General features: G+C 41.9%; 1 protein-coding gene across 27 annotated transcripts in view; it reads right to left on the reverse strand.

Moving 5' to 3' along the window:
- The window catches only part of KALRN (kalirin RhoGEF kinase), a 492,139-nt gene that overhangs the window by 51,947 nt on the left and 414,261 nt on the right, over positions 1-25,931 (reverse strand). For 3 of the 27 annotated variants that reach the window (XM_083404296.1, XM_083404295.1, XM_083404293.1), the window contains exon 1: positions 20,580-20,766. The exons of 19 other annotated variants lie outside the window; for them this stretch is intronic. In XM_083404296.1, the coding sequence (XP_083260422.1) occupies positions 20,580-20,667 (88 nt within the window). In that variant the 5' untranslated portion in view covers positions 20,668-20,766. Of the gene's footprint in view, positions 1-7,712; positions 8,086-20,579; positions 20,767-25,931 lie in introns of those variants that run through there. 5 more of the 27 variants (XM_083404298.1, XM_083404297.1, XM_083404300.1 and 2 more) reach the window with 3 other exon arrangements.

Here is a 25,931-nt window from a genome sequence, read left to right on the forward strand (position 1 = left end):
GAAGCCATCTCCATTTTTACCTTGATGCCACTCACAAGTTTAAGTCGCAACCTGTCTGCCTGCTTCAAGGATGAGCAAGAAACTTCAAACCTCCAAAATGGACCATAAACACACCTCAAACAGAAACAGACTAAATACAAAGTGGCAGTTTGCAAACCTGTTATTACTTAGATCCAGAAAGGAACAGAAAGCTTGTTTTAATTCTAATGTTTTGTTTATTTCATCCAGGCTGTCTAGGCCAGGAAGAAATTTTACTATCAAAACATTAGTGTGCAAGAATTTGCCTTCCCAGCCGATTAGAGAAATTGTGATTATGAGATTAACATGAATTAAAAAAAACAACACCACACCTAGCAAACCTTCACAGAAACTCATACTGCTCATCTTACAGTGGTTTCATTGACCATGCATTTTAGAGAGGTCTCTTATTTAAGTAAGAAAGCTTGGAGCAACATGAACTAATCAACTTATAGTACCATCATATAACTATTATTTACTCTGATTGAAAAATGGAATTCTGCCAATTAAAACAATCAATGCCTTATTAGGAGAACTCCTTAAAAAAAATTAGCTTGCCTATCCCACCAAAATCCCAGATCTAGGGTTTAAGCACCCAAGAAAGGCAAAAGCAATTATCTTTCATTGAACCAATTTCTGCTGGCAAACATATTTTTAGCTGCAAAAACGTACCGTATTTTTCGCTCTATAAGACACACCAGACCACAAGACGCACCTAGTTTTTGGAGGAGGAAAACAAGAAAAAAAATATTCTGAATCTCAGAAGCCAGAACAGCAAGAGGGATCGCTGCGCAGTGAAAGCAGCAATCCCTCTTGCTGTTCTGGCTTCTGGGATAGCTGCGCAGCTTGCATTCGCTCCATAAGATGCACACACATTTCCCCTTACTTTTTAGGAGGGAAAAAGTGAGTCTTATAGAGCAAAAATATCAGAAACTGAACCTGTTCTATGGACTGGTAAGGAAACAGACCTCAGGTCTGTAGTGTAACATATGCTGCCTATATGAGGCCCTGGCATCTTCAAATGAAGAGTCCTGAGTAGTATGCTAGGAATGACCTGTATAGAAACCATCGAGCTACTAGGTATTAAAAATGACACTGGGTCATACTGACTTACACCAATGAGTCATGAGAGCGGTTTATTACATAACCAATAATAGGATCCTCCTGCATACTCCAAGTCTTGCACCACCTTAGTTTTCTTACAGAAGTGAAGAGCAATTTTGGAAATTACAAGGATGTGCTCCTAGACAAATTTTATACTCAAGTATTTATCAAACAATGCTTCTTTAGTGTTCTGATATGCTGCAAGAAAAAATAGGCACCCTAAAATTTTACACATGACCTTACTCTGGACTGAAATGTATTTAATGCATGCCTCCCTATAGGGAGAAAGAATAACAAGGATGCAGTGAAACTTAGAATCGTAGAGTTGGAAGGGACCCCAAAGGTCATCTAGGTCAACTTCCTGCAATGCATCCAACATCCATCCAACCTCTGTTTTAAAAACCTCCAAGGAAGAAGAGTCCAGCACCCTCTGAAAAAGACTGTTTCATTGCTGAACAGCTCTTACGTCAGAAAGTTCTTCCTGATGTTTAGTCAGAATCTCTTTTTTTTTTTTTAAACCTGAAGCCACTGGTCCAAGCATCCAGAGCAGAAGAAAACAAGCTTGCTCCATCTTCCATGTGACAGCCCTTTAGATATTTGAAGGTGGTTATCATATCTCCTCTCGGTCACCTCTTTTCCAAGCTAAACATGCCCAGCTCCTCAGCTGTTCCTCATAAGGTTGCTTTTCAGACTCTTGATCACCCTCCTCTGCACGCATTTCAGTTACCGTGTTCAGCCCACGGCATTATCCTGATCCACCAAGCTTGCAACTCTATCTAACAAGAAATCAGATTTGTCTGGCAGGACTTGTTTTTGGGAAACCAATGCTGGGTCTTAGTAATCACAGCATCCTTTTCTAAGTGCTCACAGACCAAGTGCTTAATTATGTGTTCTAGGACCTTTCCTGGCATCGACATCAAACTGACTGGTCAGTAGTTACCTGGGTCTTCATGAAATAACATTAGAATCTACACAGTACAGTGGTACCTCGGGTTACATATGCTTCAGGTTACATACGCTTCAGGTTACAGACTCCGCTAACCCAGAAATATTACCTCGGGTTAAGAACTTTGCTTCAGGATGAGAACAGAAATCATGCTTCAGCGGCGTGGAAGCGGGAGGCCCCATTAGCTAAAGTGGTGCTTCAGGTTAAGAACAGTTTCAGGTTAAGAACGGACCTCCGGAACGAAGTAAGTGCTTAACCCGAGGTACCACTGTATATTATTTACTTGCGCTTCCATGGTAAAATCTGAGCTGTGTGAATTTAAGGAAGTTACCACTACCAAACAAATTGATTACTGCTACCAAAAAAGAAAGGGACGCGGGTGGCGCTGTGGTCTAAACTACAGAGCCTAGGGCTTGCTGATCGGAAGGTCAGCAGTTCGAATCCCCGCAACGGGGTGAGCACCCATTGTTCAGTCCCAGCTCCTGCCCACCTAGCAATTCAAAAGCACGTCTGTGGACAAACACCGGCTCCCTCGGCCAGTAAAGCGAGATGAGCACGCAACCCCAGAGTCGTTTACGACTGGACCTAACGGACAGGGGTACCTTTATCTTTAACCAAAAAAGTAGCAGTTTGCCAGGACACGAAACCAGTAGGAACTGGATAGCCTTTTAAGATTGCTCTCTTCAAAAATTGGAAATGTCTATTTAGAAAGCTTTTTCCAAACTTCTGACAGCAGAGGCACGCTGACCTACCCCTGAATTAAACTGGGAGGAGCACATCAGTCTTAAAACCCCATTCGTTTACCTTTAGGGTGTAAGTGTAAGAGAGGAATCCACCCTTAGAAGAGCCTATCCATGCTTTCTGCATGAAGTCACTGATCATTCTGACATGTTTCCTGACTGAACACTGACTCATGTAAAACCACCTCTCTTGCCTCTTGCCATAGCCTTTTGGTTGGACTTAGGCCTGCACCAGCAGCTCCTCATATGCTGAGTAAAGGTGGCCAGGGAGAACATGTGGTTTCGAATTTCATAGAATCAGATCAGTTTGGCCTTTTAAAAACAAACCAACAAAAATAAACAAACTATTTCTCATGCCCAGCAGATGCTAGCTAATTTATTTTAGTTTATTTATTACACTTTATCCCATTGTTACTTCAGGGAGATCAAGGCAGTTTACATTTTTTTAGCCCCCACCCTCACAACAAAAGCTCTCTGGTAGCTTAGGCTGAGAAAGTTTGGCTTGCCCAAGGTCACTCAGACACCTTCCATGACTGAGTGGAGATTTGAACCCAGGTATTCTACATAGAGAAACTTTTAAGAACAGCAGCATGGTTAATCATTTGCAAGTGGTCACAACTGACAGCTAGCAAGACTGTGAGCCAACCAACATAATTACAAGTGGAAGGCATAGCAAACAATCAGGTGGCAGGCAATTATTTCATAGCATATGAGTATGAAAACAATTTTCTTCGTGAACACTGTTGACTTCTGTTCTTAACAAGCTGGTGTCTATAGAGTCTTTTCTGCTTCATGTAGTTGTTCAAGTCAACCAAGCAGGAAAATTAACTCGTTTCATTGATCCCTACAGAAATCCTCTTGAAAGAACACAAGTCATGGACCATTAACCAGACAGCTTTTCCACTTCTGCAAGGAAAGGATGGGATTTGGGGAACTGGGGAAGCTACAGGTATAACTAGCTGCTCCTGCCTACTTGATTTGCAGCTTGAGAGAAGGGAGGCTGTTCCAGGAATTTGGCCGAGTGCCTTGAAATTATGACTCACAGCAACCTTCTCTATTCCTTTCATCCTCTGAATATAAATTATCATCCCCAAGTTGTGTGACAAAGGTGTATTGAAGTCAACATGATCAGTCAGCTATTTAAAAGTATTAATTTGTTCCTGCCCTTTCTGGGTCAACTCTGGATGATTTCGGATAACAAAAAACAATGCAGTAGGCATCTAAAAGCCTGCCACATAGTGCCTGCCACTACATTGAAAGTGGCTGACAGATGCCTTCAACCACACAATTAAGCCCAGCAGGGTGATTTTATTGTTTTTAGAGTTTGCTGAAACGATGTTATTGTTTTTTTTTTTAAAAGAACAGGGATTTTTTTTAGAACACAGAAAATTCCCTTTTAAAGCTCTGTAGCTATATAGCCACACTAGCTTAACAAATGGAACTGTTCTTTCGCATCCACACACATGCTACTGCAGGACTTTCTGCTTATTAATTTCTCCCACTGACAATTTGTGAGTAGTTTACCAACCATACCAATATGATCAGAGTGGGCTCTGTTAGAAGAATGCTTAGCCACTTTTTGACTCACTTTGTATAGGATGGTGCTGGCCTTGGATGATGTAATCTGTTCCAATAAGAAATTTGTTTCATTAACAGATGAACTGGAAAGGACCTTCACAGCTGAATTTGAGAGCCAGCAAATGAAGATGCTCTCTGATGCTCTGTGAAACAATGGGGCTTGTGTTGAGCTGACAGCTGCTTGGAAAACATGTGTATTATAGCTACATTACAACAACTGCTACTCTGAATTATTCGGAAAATGGGTGGGGATGATACTCTCTCTCCCCAACATAAAACATCACTGTATCGACAAGGGATTTTCAGAAGGAAATAAAACTGGCAATGCTAATTGAGCCACTGAAACTGCTACATTTTTCTCCAACAGGATTGAAAGAAATCGAAGACAAAGTTTAATTATAGCTGGATACACATTTTATTGAAAACTCTTATAATTCTGAACAAAATATGAGGCACAGCAATACATTCTCATATAAAAAGCAAGATCTATAGAATGCCTGCTTAGTTTGAGAAAAGTGAAAACAAGCAGGTTCATGTGTCTGCATCAGGGATTCAGCATGTGCTGGGGTGGGAGGAGAAGCAGAGAAAGAATAGAATAGGTGCTGCAAGCACCAACCTGTCTGATCAAAGAAACAGATGTATGATTATAAAAAATAAATAAATTATTACACTGAAGTCTCAGCAATGCAACTTTTGTATGCAGTTTTCCAGGGGGAATATTTTCCAGATATTCTCCAAGAGATGTGAAAATGGGTCTGGTCACATGGTTCAAGCAGTTTTCCTTCATATGAGGAAACACCGACAGCATTAGGACTGCTATTTCTATGTATAGTGCCTACGACATGAAATGAGTGCTGTAGAAGATTATAGAAAGTCTCAACAAAAGATAGCACTTAAGTATGAGTTCTATGCATACCTGCACAGGTGACTGAAAGGAGTCTTCCTCAACCTGGTGCCTGCCCCTCCAGTTACAGGACTCCTAGCTCCATCATTTCTGACTGTTGTCCATATTGGCAGGGGCTAATGGAAGTTAAGAGTTCAACTAGTTTGGGAGGGTACCAGGTTGAGAACCCTGGGTTAAAGAGTCAGACCCGATTCAAGTCACCTCTTACTGGATATTATCTACCAGTAAACAAAGTATGGTCATTTGACCTTTTGATCCATCCATTGATGGGCAATATTATTGATGGGACTTACAACTGCCTCATTTTTTCTTCCTCCAATATAACATAACTTGGCCCAGGGTTATGGGCTAAACAGTATGCAATATTTAATAGCAACACATAGAAGTGAGCTGGGCTCAAAAATGTCTAAAAGAGGGTTTTTCAAGGAAGAAGGTAACAGTGGCTTTATTCCAGTTAGCATGAAAGCATTTTGTACAGCACACACACAAAATTAAGTTTCATTAAATCACCTATCACATCACGTAGTAGGCAACTGATAGACCACCACCCTGAGAAATACAGTTCCATGGCACTGAAACAAGCCCTTCTGAACCTAGCTATTGCCTTCAGTCACCAGTCTTGCTAAAACTTGATCCTCCCACCCGGTAGAGATATAATTCTCAGATTGCAAGATGAGCCAATTCTCCACGTAATCACCTTCTCAAACAATGAAGAAAGAGTGGTAACCAATTAAATCTAAATAAAATAATTTAACATTGACAACTAATAGAGATGCTATTTGTAAGCAATTCACACACATATATTATGTTCATATATGCACTGCCCTAGAAATTGCCCTACTGCCCAATGAAGAATCCAAGAGAGAACTCTCCTTTCTTACAAATGGTTAGATGAACACGCACTGGGTCCTACCCAACTTTGGAGGGGGCCCAGCACACACGTGATGTCACGTGGTAGGAGGAGGCCCAATGGGGCCAGCCACAGCATGGGGAGGCCTGCCATGGCCCGCCACAGCCTCAAAAAGGCCTGCCAGGACCTTGGGAGGGTCCGCCAGGGCCTGCTGCAGCTGCAGGAAGATCCAATGGGCCCCACTGTGACTGAAGAATGCTGAGGGGGCTCAGCCCTCTCCTTGAAAATTTTGAGGCAGGCTCGCCCCCCTGCCCCAAATTTTTGGGTGGCCTGCCCCCCCCCCCCCATGGCTCCTCTGAATAAATGCTGACTGCCTTGCCTGCTAACCTAAGGTTACCAGATTTTTTCCAATGAATCCAGGCACACTTTAAATAAATAAATAAATAAATAAATAAATACTACACTTCTAGGACGTTGATGCTGCAGCGGTGGCGGTGGCAGAGGGGCAGCCGCCGCCTTGACCTCAACTGCCACGTTTCCCCTTCCTCCGAGGCTTCTATCTCCTTTCTCCATGAGCCTGGGCAGCCTCTGAGTTGTTGGTTCTTCGGTGGTGGTGAGGAAGCAGTGTGTGGTGGGTCAGGCATGGAAGGCGGAGGAAGGCCAAGAGTGGCGGTGGCAAGGCTTGGGCAGCACGATGCCTCCCTTCCCATCGGAGCAGCCCCAATCCCATTCCTACTTGCGTGCAAGCAGGAGGGGATGGCGATCCCTCAGCTGGGAAGGGAGGTTTTGCACGGGTCTATGGAGCAGCCCCAATCCCAACTCCTACTTGCGTGCAAGCAGGAGGGGGAAGGGATCTCTCAGTTAAGCAGTGTGATGCCTCCCTTCCCATCAGAGCAGCTCCAATCCCATTCCTACTTGCGTGCAAGAAAGAGGGGGTGGGGATTCCTCAGCTGGGAAGGGAGGCTTCCTGTTGCCTAACTAAGAGATCCCTGCCCCCTCCTGCTTGCACGCAAACTTTGATAGGCAATGTGAAGCCTCCCTTCACAGCTGAGAGATCCACACCCCGCTCCTGCTTGCACGCAAGTAGGAGTTGGGAGGCTGCTCCGATAGGCAGCATGAAGCCTTCCTTCACAGCTTAGTTGCTGGGGTCAGGAAAGGTGGAGGCAGCCCGGAAGCTGCATCTTAAAGCCCCTGCACCACCATCGCATGGGGACTGCCAAGCAGCTCCTGAAGCCAGCCAGAGTCAACTTCTCCAGGCTGCTGAGACTGCCACTGCTGCGTTTCCTGGGGACATTAGATGAAATCCGGGGACGTTCTGGAGATGGAATTTGTCCGGGGACTGTCCCTGGGAAACGGGGACATCTGGTAACCCTATGCTAACCTCCTCTGATTAGATTCCTGAGAACATTCATTATGGATAAAGTCAGTTCCGCATGTACCTCTAACATTTATTGCCTTTTAAAATCAGAGTAGAAAATCAGTTATTTGGTACAGTGGTTAAAATTCTATCATTTTAACAAAAAAGATAATTAAGGTGATTTTAAATTATTTCGAAACTCTGTGTACAATGAATTAAATCTATACAAACCTATTTATTTAGAAAGTACACTTGAGATTATTTTCAAATCAGCAGCTTGGACTCCAAGCTATGTGTTGAAAATACCATTACAATACAAAGTCAGTCTTCTAATCAGTGAAGCCCCTCTGCTGGTAGAACTTTCTCTCTGGACCAATCGAGAAGCAGAGTGGTGTGATAGTGTTCAGGTTCCGAAGTTACAGCTGCCCCCAGCCATAGTTCCTTACTGAAGACTCACAGGGCGTGGGGCAGAGCCAGTGGATGTGCTAAATCCATGTGTGCAGGGCCTTCTAAAAAGTAGTCCAACAAATCAACCCAAAAGTCACGTGCGCACACACTTTTTCAAGTTCCCCTGAACTCTTCATCAGGCTATATGGTAAAAAAAAAACACAAAGGGGAGAGAGAAAAGAGGCTGTTGTTCAAGCCATCTGGGTCTGCATGTGGTAGGAGTCTTTAGTTTGAGGAAGACGTAGAAGAACTCAAAGAGATACTTTTAACTTCAGGATACTCTACAATGATATTACTGCACCAAATGGAGTATAACATCCACCTGTGATTATTCAACTGTCTTAAAGAAACCAGTTAAAGAAGTTTCCTCAGTTTCTTGTTATATGTAATATTTAATATCTATTCACAGGCTCGCCCGAATTAAATAATTTCTTTTTGTCCATCAGATGCCAAGACTTAATTAGCAAATAACCTTCTACGTGCACTGAAGCAAGATTTGTGTATTAACCCTTACGTTTCATTCCAAAGAACATACAAGTTTGACAAAGTGCACAAAAACTGCTACAGTAAAAAATGGATAGCTTACACCAATATTCAGCTTGCAATTGCTGGCTTGTGAATTAAATATGCATACTTGAGGTTTATACTGGCACCAAGAGGAAGACAGAAAATACAAACACACCCTTCTTGTAACCAGGGTGTGAAAGGGGCCCAGTTAATCTCTCTTTGATTCAGAAGGTAACCAACTTTGTGCTTTTTAGCGTCCTACTTCTCAAACCCACAGAACACTAAGGTAAGTTTAAAAAGAAAAAACAACCCTGCACAGGTTAAACTTATTGTAAATTGCCACATTATTTTCTGAATCAATTGGCAGTTTAACAATACTTCTATAAATAAAATAAACAAAACTTCTAATGGTGAATCTCATTTGATCTCGTGTGTTGTTTTTTTGGTAACCCATTGTTTTCTCAGCTGAGAGTTATTTGTGAAACTTTGGTTCTTTACAAGACTTCTTTTCCTTCCTTATTTTTACATGCTTCTTTGCACCACTTTTCAAAGCCAAGGACACTCAAAATAATAAAAAGGATGCCTACACCTGGTTTAACATCAATGACCTTTAACATTAACTACATTTTATCAGTTTGCCTTACTTCAAACAGTCCATAAAGCAAGTGTGGGGAAGCTTTTTCAATCTGAGGGGCATATTCCCTCATAAGGAACCCTAAAGGAGCCACATATGTATGTTGCGCAGGGTCAGGGACAAAAGTGGACAGGGAAAATGGGCAGGACACCTACTGTTGTACAGTAGGCAAAAGAGAAGAGTGCTACGTTCTTACTTAATATAAGGCAGGGTTATTCACTTTTGCAGACCCGGAACAAGAGACTATTTATTGATGAACACGGCAAAACAAATCATCACAAGGAAAATGACAGTGACCACAAGAACAAGCTAAAGGATGGAGTCTTGGCTCCACTCCATAATAATACCATGACAATATTTAACGCTATCATCCTACACAGTGATTTCCACATATACACCCACCCTTTTCTATCCAGACAAACAAGAGACATTTATCACAGCTCAGCCACAGAAAAACACTTAAGGAGGGCACGGAGCAAGGCCAGTGGTCTAGGGAAGAGTCCTATCGGGCTGCAGAGAGAAGGTTGGAGGTTCTCTACAGCTGACATAAAAGTATGCCTCTTTAAAAAAACTTTTTATGCTATTCTTTCCCATGTCAACCCATTCTTAGTGCTACACATCCTGTAACTACACCCACCTGACAAAGGAAAGAACTACATTTTGCAAAAAGAAACCCGCCCCTAAAGGACTGCAGAACTACCTGTAGCATGTGGTTTCCCCCCTATGAAAGCATCACAATGCCTACTATTGGTTGGTAAGACAGGGTTTCACCAGACCACGCATCTGAGTAATTCCAGTTGCTTCCTCATAGCTATCATTCAGGAAGCACAAGGAAACCTGAGGAACTTGTTCAACTATTTTAATCTCCACCATCTTTCCCTTGCCATGCAGAATTTCAAAAGAGCCAATTTGAACACACATTTATATTCTCTGCTTTATGGTTCAACTGGAAAACTAAAATGTGAAGCCTTCAGTTCCCTGACATTTCCTCGTAGGATAATACTGTGGTGCAAATCATACCGGTGCAGGAAGGAATTTGAATCAGAAATATATTAATTTTCTTGTCAGTATTTGACCACTTCCTTAACACACAGACACACATATCTGGCACTCCTAGCATTGCTACTCTCTGGTATTTCACAGATCAGTTCTCAGAAACCCTTGAGCAACAGCCTTCATTCACAATAGCTTCTTGTATGTGACGTAACTATGGCTGTAACTAGAGGTCCCAAATAAAGCCTGTTGTGAGCAAGACTGCAAGAAAGCGACGTATTATGTATGAGAGAACACTATTAACAGCACCTCATTAGAATATATTGTGCTCGTAACCTATATATTAGGTTTTTGCATCACACAAATAATGTTCAGAATAGGGAACTTTTCTTTCAAATTTAAGGAACAAGTGGCAAACCTCGTTCTAACTGCCAGTGTGCAGCCCCCACCTCTCAAAAGTGGGCCTTTGAAGCTTAAGAACAGGTAGGCTGCTAGCCAGTAACCTAAGTTGCATTCAGTCATAAAAGTTTATGCTGTTACCATTAGTGTATAAAACCTTTAATGACGTAGGACCAGTTTATTTAAGGCAGGCATCCCCAAACGTGGCCCTCCAGATGTTTTGGGACTACAACTCCCATCATCCCTAGCTAACAGGACCAGTGGTCAGGGATGATGGGAACTGTAGTCCCAAAATATATGGAGGTCCGAGTTTTGGGATGCCTGACTTAAGGGATCACTTAACACACATGTGCCTTCTTGATCACTTCAGTCTGTGGAACTTACACATACAATGTTTGTTCTGCACTTGTGAGGAGTCATTCCTTCCGAGTGGCAGTTCCTATGCTCTGGAACTCCCTGCCTATTGATGCCAGGCAGGCACCTTTATTATGCTGTTCCTGCCTGTTTCAGCAACCTATACAGACATGTGATTTGGTTACATCTGCTTTTAAATTTGATGTTTTACCGAGTTTATTGTTTTTACATGCTTTTAAATGTGTGTTTATTTTATTTTTAACTGTATCGTATCACTGATGCGTTTGCTGCCCGGGCTCCTTCAGGAGGAAGCATGGGATATAAATCCAATTAATTAATTAATCACAGAGAGAGGAGGGTTGTTTCTAAATGGCATATCTTGGTCATTTTACAGGGCTGCTATGGAAACAGTTGCTTAAGAGATGCATTTACAGAAATAGAACAAATTATACAAGTTATTTTGTGTATTTATTGCAGTAAGTGAATCACTACAGTTCTTTCAACCCTGGCAGGGTTATGCTAGAATTGCTTATTTGCTCTCACCCCTCTCCCACAATCACCTGCAGTGCTCCACTGCTGAGAGCAGTGCACAGATTATGTGGCATGCCTTCACCTTGGGCAGCTGTGGGAAGCCCTGGGCATCAATTAGAAAACCGCATGCAGTTTCCAGGAAGAACAAAACTAAGATGTTATTATAGTTAAGGCTGTGTGTTGATCCCAGATCTCTTGGAGGGTAGTTATTATGCCTCTTCTGATTAAAGACACCACACACAATTCCATTTGGAAAACCTGTGATTCGGGACAGGCTAAAACCTAGTTCTCACTGAGATGATAGGTCTGTGTCTGGGCACAGGTGGGGGCTCACATGATTTCAGTGTTCTTCCACTGGCCTAGAAAACTGGCATCTCAGGGAAAGCATCCTAGCCTACATTTCTCCCCGCCTTGTCTATTGTTTATGAACAGGATTTTTTTTTTTTAAGGGATGAGCATTCAATCATAAAAGCTTCCCCATCTGCAGTCTACATTCACCCCCTTAGAACCACACCTCAAAAAAGCAAGTGGGACAAAAATCTAGGGACTTAAAAGAAATATTTAGCTTGGTTCATTTCATGGCTGCCCAATGACACTTGAAAGCTGCTCAACAGCATAATATAGACTGCCCTTAGCTTCAGAATTTGGAGGAATTCTGTACCCTATCTATAACCCTAAGTTTCTCCTTATATACAATGCCCTCCAAGTTTTTCCTCTCGTGTGTCAGACCCTGTGGTTTAGGGACAAACACATTATGCAAGGTTCTGCAATTTACTGATACAGTGGTACCTCGGGTTAAGAACTTAATTCGTTCTTAACCTGAAACTGTTCTTAACCTGAAGCACAACTTTAGCTAATGGGGCCTCCTGCTGCCGCTGCGCCGCCGCTGCATGATTTCTGTTCTCATCCTGAAGCAATGTTCTTAACCCGAGGTACTATTTCTGGGTTAGCGGAGTCTGTAACCTGAAGCATATGTAACCTGAAGCGTATGTAACCCGAGGTACCACTGTAGATCCAAATCTTAGATTTCCTGTACTAAATTCACTTTCCTTTTGTACTGGCCACTAAAAGTCTATTGCTTAGGTATCTTAAGCTGCTAATGCATTTCCCACACTTTCCCACAGGCTTTGGTCGCCAACATAGCTCAGAACTTTTCTCCTACTCAAACTTTTTGAGCTTTCATAGCTTGTTTAAATAACACAGCACTGTGGTACCTTATCAGTATTGTACTTTGCACTGAGCAGCACATTGCAAATAATCATGTTCATTGCCCCCTTTTCTTCTTAAATTTAAACCGTCTGATGAACTGCATGAATCCCTCAGGACACCCGTCCTAAACATTAAAGGAAAATATTACAAAGAACCAATTGCCATTTAACCAGTTGGCATGTTATGTCCAAATTTTCAACTTAGCCATGAACTGGGCAACCCAGTAAATGTTACCACCTCAGCTTCCACATTTAGAGCTTGGAAATTATATTACTATGATGACAAATATTAAGTTTCTGATCACTTTAAATGATCATTTGATTTAAGTAAATTGTTCATTCACTTCAACAGAGTTTTTAGGAAGGGTGCAATTGCTACTGTGCAAATCATGCATTTCCCAACATGCCTGAAGAGCAAAGGAAAATGCCAGGGAAAGGTGAAGGGGAATCTAGACTTGCCAGGTTTAGGATTTTTCTCAGTTTGCATTGCAAAATTTTCTGATGCCCTAGAGCAATGTTTCCAAATGTATGGTATGAATACCTCCAGGGGTATGTGAAAATATTTCAATGGGACATGGCAGTTTTCTTTTTTTACATCAATTAAGAGCACTCCCAGGGTCACTGATGAGGTCCTGGCATGGCCCTAGCCCACACCAGGCTTTGGACAGGAACCCCTGGATCCCTTTAATGGGGTACCCTTAACGTGGAGGGGCAGGCCTGAGGCAACAACCACCCCTCCCATGACAAGGCTTACCCTATGCCTAACCTTACAAAGTTGTGATGATTGCTACTAGGTAGGCGAAAACTAAATGGCTGGTGCCAATTTGCCAAGTGGAAAAATTCCTACCTGGCCCCGACAACCAGGCAACCAACGTTAGTCATAGCAAGGCCATAGTCATGCAATGGAAGAAAAGAGGGTGGGCGGGCTGGGAGATCCAATGAAAGGAGATGAGTGGAGGCTGCCCCGAAGTTGCACCGCTGTTTAAACGGCAGATGGCCACGCCTCCCGCTAACCCAATTGGTCAGCTGGTGGGGGGGGGCGTGACGCGGCTGGGCGTCCCATTGATGTGGGCAGCATCCCTCTACCCACTGCCGGGAGATCCTGGAACCCCTCCTGCAACGCAGCCCCGTGGAAAAGGGGAGCTGTCCTAAAGGACTGCTATGAAAATATAATGACGTAGAAGCATTTGTACCACCTTGAATGCCTTGGAGGAAAGAGCAGGTATTTATGGTCATGAATCTGCTGACATCAATAAATACCTGCTCTTTCCTCCATGGCTTCTTTATGCACTGAAACAAACAGCTAATTGTTTTATATAGCATTGGATTTCTAGAGAGGAGCTCCGGCCACCAGTTCCTCATCCCCATTTCCCCCATAATAATTTATCCACATTTCTCTTTTCAGTTCTTCCATTCTTGTGACCACTGTTTTACAAAACAGTGTAAAAACAGTTTCTTCAGAATTAGCTTAAAAGAGGCTTTATTGACAAAAAAAAAATTTCAAGTATTAATACCCAATAGCAAGATTAAAAAAGACATTCAAATCAGTATAATTTGGGGGTCGGCAGAACACACAGAGAAAAAAACGTGATGACAAGATGAACAATGTTTGTCTATCTGCGGACTAATAGACGTCATTTACACATGAAGTAATGCCTATTCAAAATACCACAGAGCTGTTGTATTATTATAATCTATAAGGTTTATTGGGACGCGGGTGGCACTGTGGGTAAAACCTCAGCGCCTAGGACTTGCCGATCGAAAGGTCGGCGGTTCGAATCCCCACAGCGGGGTGCGCTCCCGTTACTCGGTCCCAGCGCCTGCCAACCTAGCACCCCTAGCACCCCCGGGTGCAAGTAGATAAATAGGGACTGCTTACTAGCGGGAAGGTAAACGGCGTTTCCGTGTGCTGCGCTGGTGCTGGCTCGCCAGATGCAGCTTGTCACGCTGGCCACGTGACCCGGAAGTGTCTTCGGACAGCGCTGGCCCCCGGCCTCTTAAGCGAGATGGGTGCGCAACCCCAGAGTCGGACACGACTGGCCCGTACGGGCAGGGGTACCTTTACCTTTATAAGGTTTATTAAATAATAATAAAAAGATACATGCTTTATAAAGCAAGTCTAAAAGCAGAATGACTCTTAGAGATACACAGTGGACCCAAGAGTCAAGGTCTCTCTCTCTCTCATTTCTTATCAAGACAACATTATATGTTCAGAGGTCAGCACATAGCCTTAAAGGAAAAGCATCAAATATTAAAACAGTGTCACTATACCAGGATTTTTCTGACAATCAAAAGATCCTGCTAGCAGAGGTTTTTTTAGAGGTACAAATAATCTATGCGTTGAACTGCATGTTAGGGTAGTTAAATGATAGCAGATAGGGAGAAGATGTACAGAGCCCAATTTGGCAGCAAAACTACTAAAGAGAAGACACAGAAACGGTAGCAGTTGATTTCTTTAGACAGGTGGGTTGCCCAGAGACCTACAGTGAAGAATGGCTGCCTTGACACTGACATTGTGAAGAGAAGTAAACCTGCAACAAGTAGATATCAGTGATGATGGAGTTTCAAAGTGCCTTACAGGAAAAGGATAAAAATATAAAACTACAACAAAGCACCAAAACTATTCAACCAACACTAACCCACTATCAAAAACAATCAGCTAATAATAACAACTAGCCTTCCCCCCTGAGCCACAAGATTTGTAGACTACCTAAAAAGTAAGCTCAGCAGTTAAAAGTTCATAATGAGAATAATTTGAATGTTTAAATAGTTAGAAAAAAATAGAATATGCAGTAGGAATGGGAAGCTTTAGGGAACAAGGGAAAGATGGATGGGAAGTGGACAGAATAGAATTATGGAATATATCTATTCCTTTTCCTTCCCTTTCTTTCACTTTTTTATTTTTTATTCTTCAGTTCTCTCTGTGTGTGTGTAATATATATATATATATATATATATATATATATATATATATAACCAGTGCTCAAAAGAATGCTTTCTATGGCTTTCTTTTTGTAACCTCCTATGAGTATTTGCAATTAAGGGTAGGTTTTTACCAGTTTCTCATAGGTTGCTCCTGATGTAGAAAAGGTGAAAACAGCCAGGTCCAGAATCACAGTCCTGCACCCTTTGTTGCCACATAGGAAACACAAACAAACATGACCAGTTTGCGTTCCAGATACCATGAAAGCATTAGCTATCGGGGGGGGGGGACATTACGCTCCCCATTCCTCCTCACTCCTGTCGCCTTCACATGAAGATACCTAGGTCTATCAAATGTAAAGTCAGAAGTTCAAAGTTACAACCAAAGATATCCTTATGATACAATGCGTCCACAAGTGCTGTCTCTACATTAAAAGAAAGCTAGAGTTTTGTTGTAATTTTCAGTTGTACTCAACACTTCTTGTTTTGATGTTGTAAAAGAAAAATCTGTATCTCTATCTGACTCAATGGTGGAGTCAGCAACCATTTCATCTCAATGCAATTTAGAAATTGCTATTTTGGCCAATTTGAGAGCCCCACATATCAGCTTAAACAAAGAAAAACAAGGATGTCAGAAGATCCCATCACAGGTTGCACCATAAGTATCTTCCGCTTGACTCTGAAATGAATTGAGAGGTAGAGCGATAAAGTATGATCTCAGAGAATTTATCTGAGTGTGGACAGCAAAAATAGATGGTGTTCCACATAATAGGTACATACCAATAAGTCATTCCAGACTGAATACATTTCTATTTCTGGTGAGGCACTGTTCTAATATTTGAAACCCGTACATTCAAGTAGCCTTGCCTGAATCTTGCGGGCTCATTTTTTTTGTTTGGAAGGTACTAGTAGGAAGTCAAGTATCAATGAGCCCAAGCTTCAGCAGAAATCCAAAGCCAAGTTTCCCCTCTTGGAAAAAATTGGTTTCACATTTTCTCTAGTCCGATTTAGATTTTCCTTGCTAATGACCTTGCACAGAGCAGGAAACACTTAAGCCATAGCGCAGCTCTACTTATCTCAACTTACATTTCCAAGGTACAAGGACATGGGAGAGTAATGCAGAAAGCAAACTGCACAGGCTTTTAAAAAGTCTCAAATACAGCGGTTCCTCTGTTACAAACTTAATTTGTTCCGGTGGTTCGTTCTTAACCTGAAACCATTCTTAACCTGAGGTGCGCTTTCACTAATGGGGCCTCCGGTTGCCGCTGTGCCGCCGCCGTGTGATTTCCGTTATCATTCTGGGGCAAAGTTCTCAACCCGAGATACTATTCGGATATTTAATTTGGCACATTTTACTAGAGAATCTTCTGCTACTCTATTTTATGCAACAATCAATCTAATACTCGTGACCGTGGTTTATATATTGTATGTGTTGTGTCCGATGATTTTTATGGTTATTGCTGTTTTTCCTTTTGTTGTTTTTCTGAATGATGACATGGCCTATGGCTAGAGCAATAAAAGTCGATGATGATGATGAGGAACCCAAGGTACTACTTCCAGGTTAGTGGAGTTTGTAACCCGAAGTGTTTGTAACCCGAGGTACCACTGTACAATTCTTCAGAGATAGGCACACGGGAGCACCTAAGACTTTAACTACATTTGCATGTTCACCAAAGAGTACCTTTGAAATGTCTATGGCCCCATCTGCACTATATTTAAAGCTTAGTTTAAACAGTCATGGCTTCCGCCAAAGAATTCTGAGAAGTGTAATTTGTTAAGGACGCTAAGAGTTCTTAGGAGACCCCATCCTCCTTAAAGTGCTACAGTTCCCAGAGTAGTTTAACAAGTAATCCCTCTTCCCAGGGAACTCAGGGAATCACAGCTCTGTGAGGGGAAAATGGGTTGCACTATCAAGTCTCAGCACCCAACAGCTGGGATCTGTCTTTCAAAAGCAAGTGATAATTGTAATATTTATTGGGTTTAAAGGTTCAACAGCAACCCAAAGCAGGGAAAGTGTTCTCTGTCATTTGTTTTCAGGTCTCCTTATGTCATAAAATTATGTGCCTGTCCCTATAATGGGTCCTCTGGATGTAAAGATCCAAACTTGAGAGAACCGTATGACCCAGACCTTGGATTACTAAAGGAAAGTCCAATAATATTTATATGGACTAATTTAAATTCAGGAATACAGACCAACTATTTTCTAGGGTCCACATTGGGACATTTCTCCTCCTGAGCAAGAGCAGAAGAACGTGGAGAATTTTTTAAAGCCCATATTTATGTCATGCACACCACTGGATATTCTTTGTTAAACTACTATATTCTGCACAGCAAGTGTTTCTCCAACTCCCAAAGGAATATTACAACCAGAACCTAGAATCACAGAATCATATAATTGTAGAGTTGGAAGGAACCATGGGGGTCATCTATTCCAGCCCGATGCAATGCAGAAAACTTTGACCCATGGGGCTTGAACCTATGACCGAGATTAACAGTCTCATGCTCTACCTCATGTTCCAATACAACCAGCAAGAACACTAGAGATTTCCCTACTGTTATATTGAACTGCAGCTATGCAAAAAGGTCCAGTTTATTTCTCACAATAAAAAACTTCACTCACTGAGATCTTTGAAAGGAACCCAGAAAGCAACGACTAAGACACCATGCTGAACTCTGTCCATTTGAGCCTTTTTGCATGTCCACAACCACCACCTACACTTTATAAAACAATGCTGTACAACTGTTGTAACAATGACAGTTTACACTGGATTTTGAATTTGCATTGCTATGGTGGCAAAAGAGGGCATATCTTGTTGCTTAGCATTTCTTGTAAAGAATGCAACAGAATGGTTACTGCCTGTTACAACTGGGGGTGAAATGCAAATAGCAGAACCGTATGACCACAGAACAGAAGCCAGATTCTGACAGAACAGAAGTCAGTTTCTGGAAAGTCACCACCTTTTAATCACAGCTAGAGGAAGCAAAATTATTCCTGGGGCACGAATATATATGAGCACTTAGATGAAACCAAAGCAACTGGCACATATTTTTGAAGTTTAACTTCTCAATCTTTTTATGTGAGAAAGTCAAATATCCAAGGTACTTAAAAAATAAAGCGAAGCAGACTTTGAAAATTAAAGACTGCATATGACTTATTAAGTCTGTGGAAGGAGTTCTTATAAGATATCTGCCTTTGTAAATATATCTCAAACTACATGCATATGTTGGGTGAAAAAAGCACCCATGGATGGTTATAAAATTTGTGGCTATGCAGTTTCCTAGCAAATACATGAGACCCATGAAGAAAATTCCTCAAGTGTGAATAATAACAAAGCATTAATATATACTGTCTGTACAGTTCTGTAGAACAGGCTAGTTTTATAGGCTCAAATTGCTGATGGGCGGCAGTTAAGGCTAAGCAACAGTGCCTAAGGCCTCCTAGGGAAGTGGTCCTATAAGTAGAGAAAACATAATGCTGGGGAGGAACCAACTCAATGGGATTCTATAAAAGAGATAAGGAACCCAAGAATGATTTCCATAACCATCAGGCAAGGTGAAACATCCACCTTATCTTGCATAGGTAAATGGGCTTGATTTTAGGGTCATTGTTATGAACCTGCTTGCAACCACCAAGAGATCCTCACACATGGAAAACCATGCACACACATTGGCAAAAGAGTACTATTTTTCAGCTGAGATGCAGAGGTGAGAACTGAGTTTTCGCCCAATAGGTGATAGGAGTTGTCTAGCCCTAAGAACACTGCACAGGCAGTTCCAGAAACTGTCTCCTTTCCATCCACCTGCCTGGAATCCAGAAAGCAATCTGTGCACAGAAGCTTTTTGTCCAAAAAGCTTTTCTGCTGGACTGAGCAAATGTACTCTCCTTTTCAATCTCATTTGTTCATCTGTAAAATAGAAAATAATGGCCTTTCTCACAGAGGCCAAACCTATTAAGTACAATACAAATACCAATTATCATTGTTTACAACAAGCACTTATGACCATTAGAGTGATTATATACCTTCTTGCTATAGAAAACCAAGTCAGGAATTATACAAACTACATAATGTAGTTAACACCTTGTCATCCCACCCACTTCTGATGAATTGTTTTAAATGCAGACTGAAGTAGCCATTGTCTTTTCCTGGAACACAGAGAAAATGAAGAACCCCCACCCCTATTACATTTTGTCAGCAGAAAGAGGTTTGAAATTTTGTTTATTTATACATAGCGTTTACCAAAGTATTTTGAATCTGCAATCTGAAAGAAAAAAAACCAATGGGAGGGGAATAAATGCTTTCAGAAATACTGTAGTTCTTTCTCACAACTCCTTCAGCAACAGTTTGCTCTTATCGGCAAAGCAAGGTCACAAAGTTGTCTGCAGAAAAACTATGAACTCTGCTCCACCCTCCAGCACACACACTTTTTATCTCCAAGTTGGTTCTAAAATACAGCCCTGGTTCATTCAATCATTACATTTGTTAGTTTATTAGTATTGAACAGTATTTCTGGGCCTATCCTATCTTTACACAGATGCATACTCCACTGAAATTGATGGGGTTTACTCATCACCAAATGCACAGAGGGCTACAGCCCTAAGGTCAAATGAACATATAGAGTGCATAGGCATGTAGACAAGAATTATAGCTCTCAAAGTTGTGGAGTCTGTTTGCACTTCCTTAACCAGCAGCATATGCTGGACAGAAACCTAGAAAGAAGTCTCTCTCTCCTGGCAGAAGACATCTGAGGATATGTGCAAACAGAGATACGGAGTTGAGTGACAAGACAGTAGCAACTAGAAACCACACACATATACCACTTGGGAAGGGTGGTATACATCAACATGCTATTTTTATGGCAGTTTCTATATACAGTACAGCTTCTTCCTAGCCCCCTTAGGGGAAACTCTTGAGCACCCTTCAAATCCCAGCCATATAGCAAAGCCAGGGTTACGCATTACAAGTTTAATATCCCCAGAGTTAGGAGTAGCAAACATTTAGTTTTGGATTTGAACAGCCTACCCTCTTCCTCCCAGAGCTCCAAAGTTCAAACGAGAAGCACATACAGTTTAGTAGCCGGCTACCAACCTCTGCACGCTGGGAAACAGCAGCAACACTTGGCGAGGAACCAGCCCAGGCAAGGCGTGCTGGTATAAGCGTGCCTCCCACCCTTCATTCTGCCTCGGGGGTACTCATGGCAACCAGGCTCCGCGGAATCCACCAGCTGAGCACAGCACACTCACACCAAAAGTATCTCACCGCAGAGTAAGAAAGAAAACTACCTTCGGAAAAAGAGGCGAGCAGAGGGAGGAGCTCTCTGGAGACAGGGGCAGGGCCAACCCCCAGCTGGTGCTTATCTACTCTTGCCTGCAAGACTGGCTCGGAACACGATTATGCAACGCGGACGAGCGCGGAGGAGGGAGGGAGCGAGAAACGCACCTACTACGAATCGCGACGCTTTCCTCTGTAGCCAAAACATTGCACAAGGACTTCTTCCGTCTACTCGGAAAACAAATGACAACCTGTCCTTGGGATAGACGTTGCAAACAATGAAGTAGGCAGTATGTCGCTTTCGATTGCGCCAACTTTAAATAACAAAACCCCCCATGTCTGCGACCATCACATCTGTGGTACACTGCAATTAGCTCTCTAAAGATAGATCTTTCTTTTTTTCCCCCGTCCGCGAAAGCGGGTGGGGAAAATCCACAGGTTTCTTGCCCGCTTCTTCTTAGTGACGGCTCTTTTATTTTTTGGAGGGATCCCGGTCGATCAATCAGCTGTTACTGAGAATTTTGGTTACAGCTTGTCGGTGGTGTGGACGGAGAAACCGCGGGTAACCAACTTGCATATTCTTGGTTCTGGCGCTGCCTGTTTTCTCAGCTGGCTCCTGTGCAGAGTTGCTAACTAGCCAGAAACTGGCTGTGTGTGTGTGCCATTTTTTTTTTTTTAATGAAACTTTTTAGGGCTTGAAGCTGCAGCCAATCAAACTTCAGGGCGGGGGCCGTTACTGGGACTGGTTCAACAATTAGCAAAGAAGGAGATATCCAACAGGTTAAGCTTTCCCCCAGCTTTCAGATGCAGTGATGAAGGAAGTTTCCCCTTTCCTGCAGTTTATGGGGCTGTTGGACTCCAATACCCATCAGCCAAAATGGCCAGTTATCTGATATGATGGGAATTGTAATCAACAAGACCTATTGGGCCACAAGTTCCCCATTCCTGCTTATTTTAAAGGCAGAATGGCAGGGTCACTGAGAAATTTGGCAGCCCTGGTTGTATCAGCTGTTTGTGAATCACATGCTGACTCTTCTCCAAAGCACAGTCCTTCCCTTCAGGAGCCACTTACCCCAAGGCTGCTTATAGCATATATATTAAGATAAACATTGAGTTTAGAATGCATCACTTGGGAATGTTGCAAGAGATAAAACAGAAGGCTTATTTTAAAACAAACGTGTGCAAGTGTAGCCAATATAGGTTTTTATTTGTTTTACAGTCACATAAGGTGGCTGCCTTATAGGAAGTAATTCAACCAACACAGTTCACCAGCACAGATAGACTATAACAGGGAAAACTGCATCTGCTAAATTTCAATATGCCATGGTGCAGCTGCTAAAACAAGAATTTTAATCAGGAAAAAGAAGCAACATGCCTAATTATTGCTGCATAATAACCAGAAATTCAGCAGGTGAAAATGTTCATGCATGAAATGCAAGGCTGAGGAAAACTTCACCTTCTGCCTGTCAATGCAGAAGGGCTGCCAATATGTAAAAAAGGTAATGTAACCATTCTGAAGTGAGATACACGTGTCTGAGTAAGCTTCTGATGTTGTGTTTCAGTATTTATATAACCCTAGTGTTCTTGCTTCCAATTTCAGAAATTCCAATTTCCTCAGTTTGCTACTGAGGATGTTATATGTCATAATTCAGTTCTCAGGAATAATGAATCGACTTCAGTGGCACTAATAAGTAGGTTCATGACTCAATACTTTCAGCAGTGGTTTGTGTACAGTACTAGAGTCCAAAAGGGTGTGCGAGTGACATCTTTAAGCAATGTCAGGCTTGATGTTTTAGCAGGGAAACTCAGCCTGTGACTCCTTGCCACTCCCTTTCTTGTTTGTTCTTCAAGGTAGCTATTTTATCTATTTGAAGAATACCACAGAGAGCTGTTTGCTTTTCTTAGTCTAGTATGGTGTGATGCTTCTGAACTATAAATTCCTTTGGAATGTTCTTAATAAATAGTGGTATTATATTAGGGCTGGCAGCTTCTTTGACCAGCCCTGCTCTTGTGCCTTTAACAGCAACCTACTACTGGGAAATTAGGCAGGTGAAGGCTTTTACTGCCATGGAAATAATGTGATGAGAGAAGTTCCACCTGCTTAATTGAGCCTCTCAGCCTGTTGTTAAAATCCCAGGAACAGGGGATGGGAGGCGACGTTTCTTATCCAGTGTACCCAGCACATGGAAACCCACCAATCAATAACATTTAACATACATGCCTGATGCATCTGGGATTTTATAGAGACATTTCCAAGCTGATAGTAAAAATAAAAACAGGGTTTTTTTCACTGCTCACACATAAATTTGAACAATAAAGTGGTAAGGGAAGACCCTGATAGGTGCTGACTGGAGAGCAGCTACATAGTTCTTTAAAACTGAACCTGGAACAGTTGAAGCATTAGGATTTAACTGTGTGCAATGAAGCTCAGGGTGGATGGACTCCAAGTTGGGGAGCAAAGCATAGTTTCCGTCCCATAGAGAGCAGTTGCTGCCTAGGTAGCACCCACTCCTTAAGTGTCCTGTAGGTTGTCCCCAGCACATGTAAGTAGTTGGTGGAGCATGAGATTCTTCATCTCAAGATCATGGGTTCAAGCCCCGCATTGAGTAAAAGATTCATGCATTGCAGAGGGTTGGACTAGATGACCCATGTGTACAATAGTTTTCTTTGGTGGTTTTGAAGGCTGAAGATTTATTGGTGGAACACAGAAGCACAATAAAATGAGAAAACGAAGGATTAAATCATCACTTACTGTAACAGACAATTATTGATTTGTGTTTGTAAACAATGGGAAATCCTTTACATTTGCTTATCAACAACTGGAACTTATTGCTTCAGTGTACGTTAGAAACACACACAATGCACACCTACCCAACCTGGTAGGGCTCCTATGTCTTTAACAGAAGTAGCATTGGCAAAAGTGAGCAGGTGAAAGTTTCGTTAGCATGGAGATTGTGTGATGGGGATGGCTTAATATTTTGAATTTGGCCTTTTCATAGGTTTTAAAGCTCTGACAGGGGGAACAGAGCTGGTAATGCTAGAGTGTTCTTTTGACTTTACAGCACATCACCTTTCCACAAACCCTCCACAAGCAAATCTCTCAGGAGCTATTTCAGCTCTTTGACAAAACGTGATGTTCTTCTGAGCCACTTAGAGGGCATTTCTATCCCAACAATAATCATAGAACAAAGATGTCCTTTATGGTTCTGTCTCATGCCTATATTGAAATCAGTTGTGACTTGCTTCCATCTGAGCAAGACAGATTATTGTGACAAATAACGTGCCATCTGTTCCACTCAAAGAAGATGATGAAAATACTGAGGTTTCCAATGGAAAGTTGCAGTAAAATATCTGCCTTAGCAAAATATTTATTCAACTAACCAAATGCAAATTTCCCACCAGCCTTGTTTCTCCACAGCTAAGGCAAAAGAGAGGCATAATGGACCATTGTCAGCTTTTGAGGAAGTATACAGGTGCCATGAATACCAGAGGGAACATAAAGGAGAGGCAAAATGGTTTCTTTGAGAGTAAGCAACATTTTCAATAAAGCTAAATGTATTTTTTTTGGCCTGTGGAAACATTCCAATGATCACTTGATTCCTCAAATTATGGAGGAAGAAGCAAGCCCTAAAGCAGGCAGGTTCATGCTATATTAAACTTCAGACCCACAGTTTCTGGAAAATAAACTAGTTACTGGAAGAGCAGTCTAACCAAACCTGCTGTTTTAATTTTGAAACAGACATGCTGCTGTAGTACTTCAGGGCAGGGAAAACCACTGCGTTATTTTTGAGTCTTGTGTGACGACACAAGTATCAAGAGGTAAGAGTGGGGATTCGGGTAATTATGACTACAATGTTGGGATACGGGTTGACTGTAAATGAGGATTGAAAAATCCAGCATTGTCTGACACAACATTAAACATACTGCAAAGAATAATGGATGATTAAGAGGAAATTTTCAACAAGTTACTCTCCTCTCCTTTGTCTATATAACCATGAAAGGACCAGGAGGCCTGTGTCACACTACTTCCATCTAAATACTCTACAAATACCAGTTTTTTAGAGCACCAATGTAGGTTTGGATCAGAAGTTTGAGAATCTTGTACACCTGCATTCCATATCAAAAAGAACATACGTTTCTTCTTATGGAAAATGGTAACTGCTAGCTTAAGCTTTGTGGCTGCCACTGTAATCTACAGATAAGTGGACACTCACATATTAATAATATCAGTATTACAGAGTTTTTGACTTTTAACTCTTGATATTAATGTGACTTGCTAAGAACCCAAATAATAACTAAGCAGCCCACCAGTCCTGGACTTTCTGATGCACTATATATAGCAGTTTTTACCAGGTGCATTGGTAGATTACAGCCCCATATTATTAAACTGCATAAAAATTGCATATGCTAATTTATATGCAAAGATACAAATTTAGACAAACAAAAACAAACCCTGGCTCTTGGTGTCAGGGCTTGCTCTGAGCTTTGAAGTGCAAACAGGATTTTCTGGACATTGTACACTATGTCAGGGGCAAGGAACCTGTGGTTTTCCAGATGATGTTGGATTTCAGCTTCCTCTAGTCTCAACCAGCATGGCCAGTGAAAATGGGAGTTACAGTCCAGCAACATCCAGAGGGCCATAGGTTTCCTGCTGTATGTGACCCACTGTCCCACCTGAAATCTTTCGGTTAGAACTGCTTATTTACATAATTAAACTACAACAAATATTGCCCAACATCTAGCATGACTTCTCTCTGTCTCAGTCACCCACCCATCCCCACTCACCTCTTTCCCTACCCTTACTGAATGTGCCCTGGGTAAATTCAGATGGTGGGTGGGTAGGTCTAATTGGTACTGTGCTTTGCCTAGCCACATTGTAAGCAAATATTTTTTAAAAAACAAAAGGCATAAGGCCCCCAGCCCACAAGCTAACAGTGCAAATGACTTTTATCCAGTTGACAGCTCACAGTTATACTTAAGAAAGACATGAGATGCCCTTTGGGCAGGATAAAACCAGTTGTTTCCTTTCTGCTGTAGTCTTTGTCATTTAAAGACTACTGCTAAAATACATTATGAAATTATCAAATGAAACCTCATCATGGCTCACACGGTACTTGAATTCTAGTTAAGCTGTGGATAATTTTTTATCCCTTCCTTCTTCAGAAAATA

The sequence above is a fragment of the Podarcis tiliguerta genome (genome assembly GCF_965153285.1).
Source record: "Podarcis tiliguerta genome assembly, chromosome: 1".
In the NCBI taxonomy this organism is placed as follows: domain Eukaryota; kingdom Metazoa; phylum Chordata; class Lepidosauria; order Squamata; family Lacertidae; genus Podarcis; species Podarcis tiliguerta.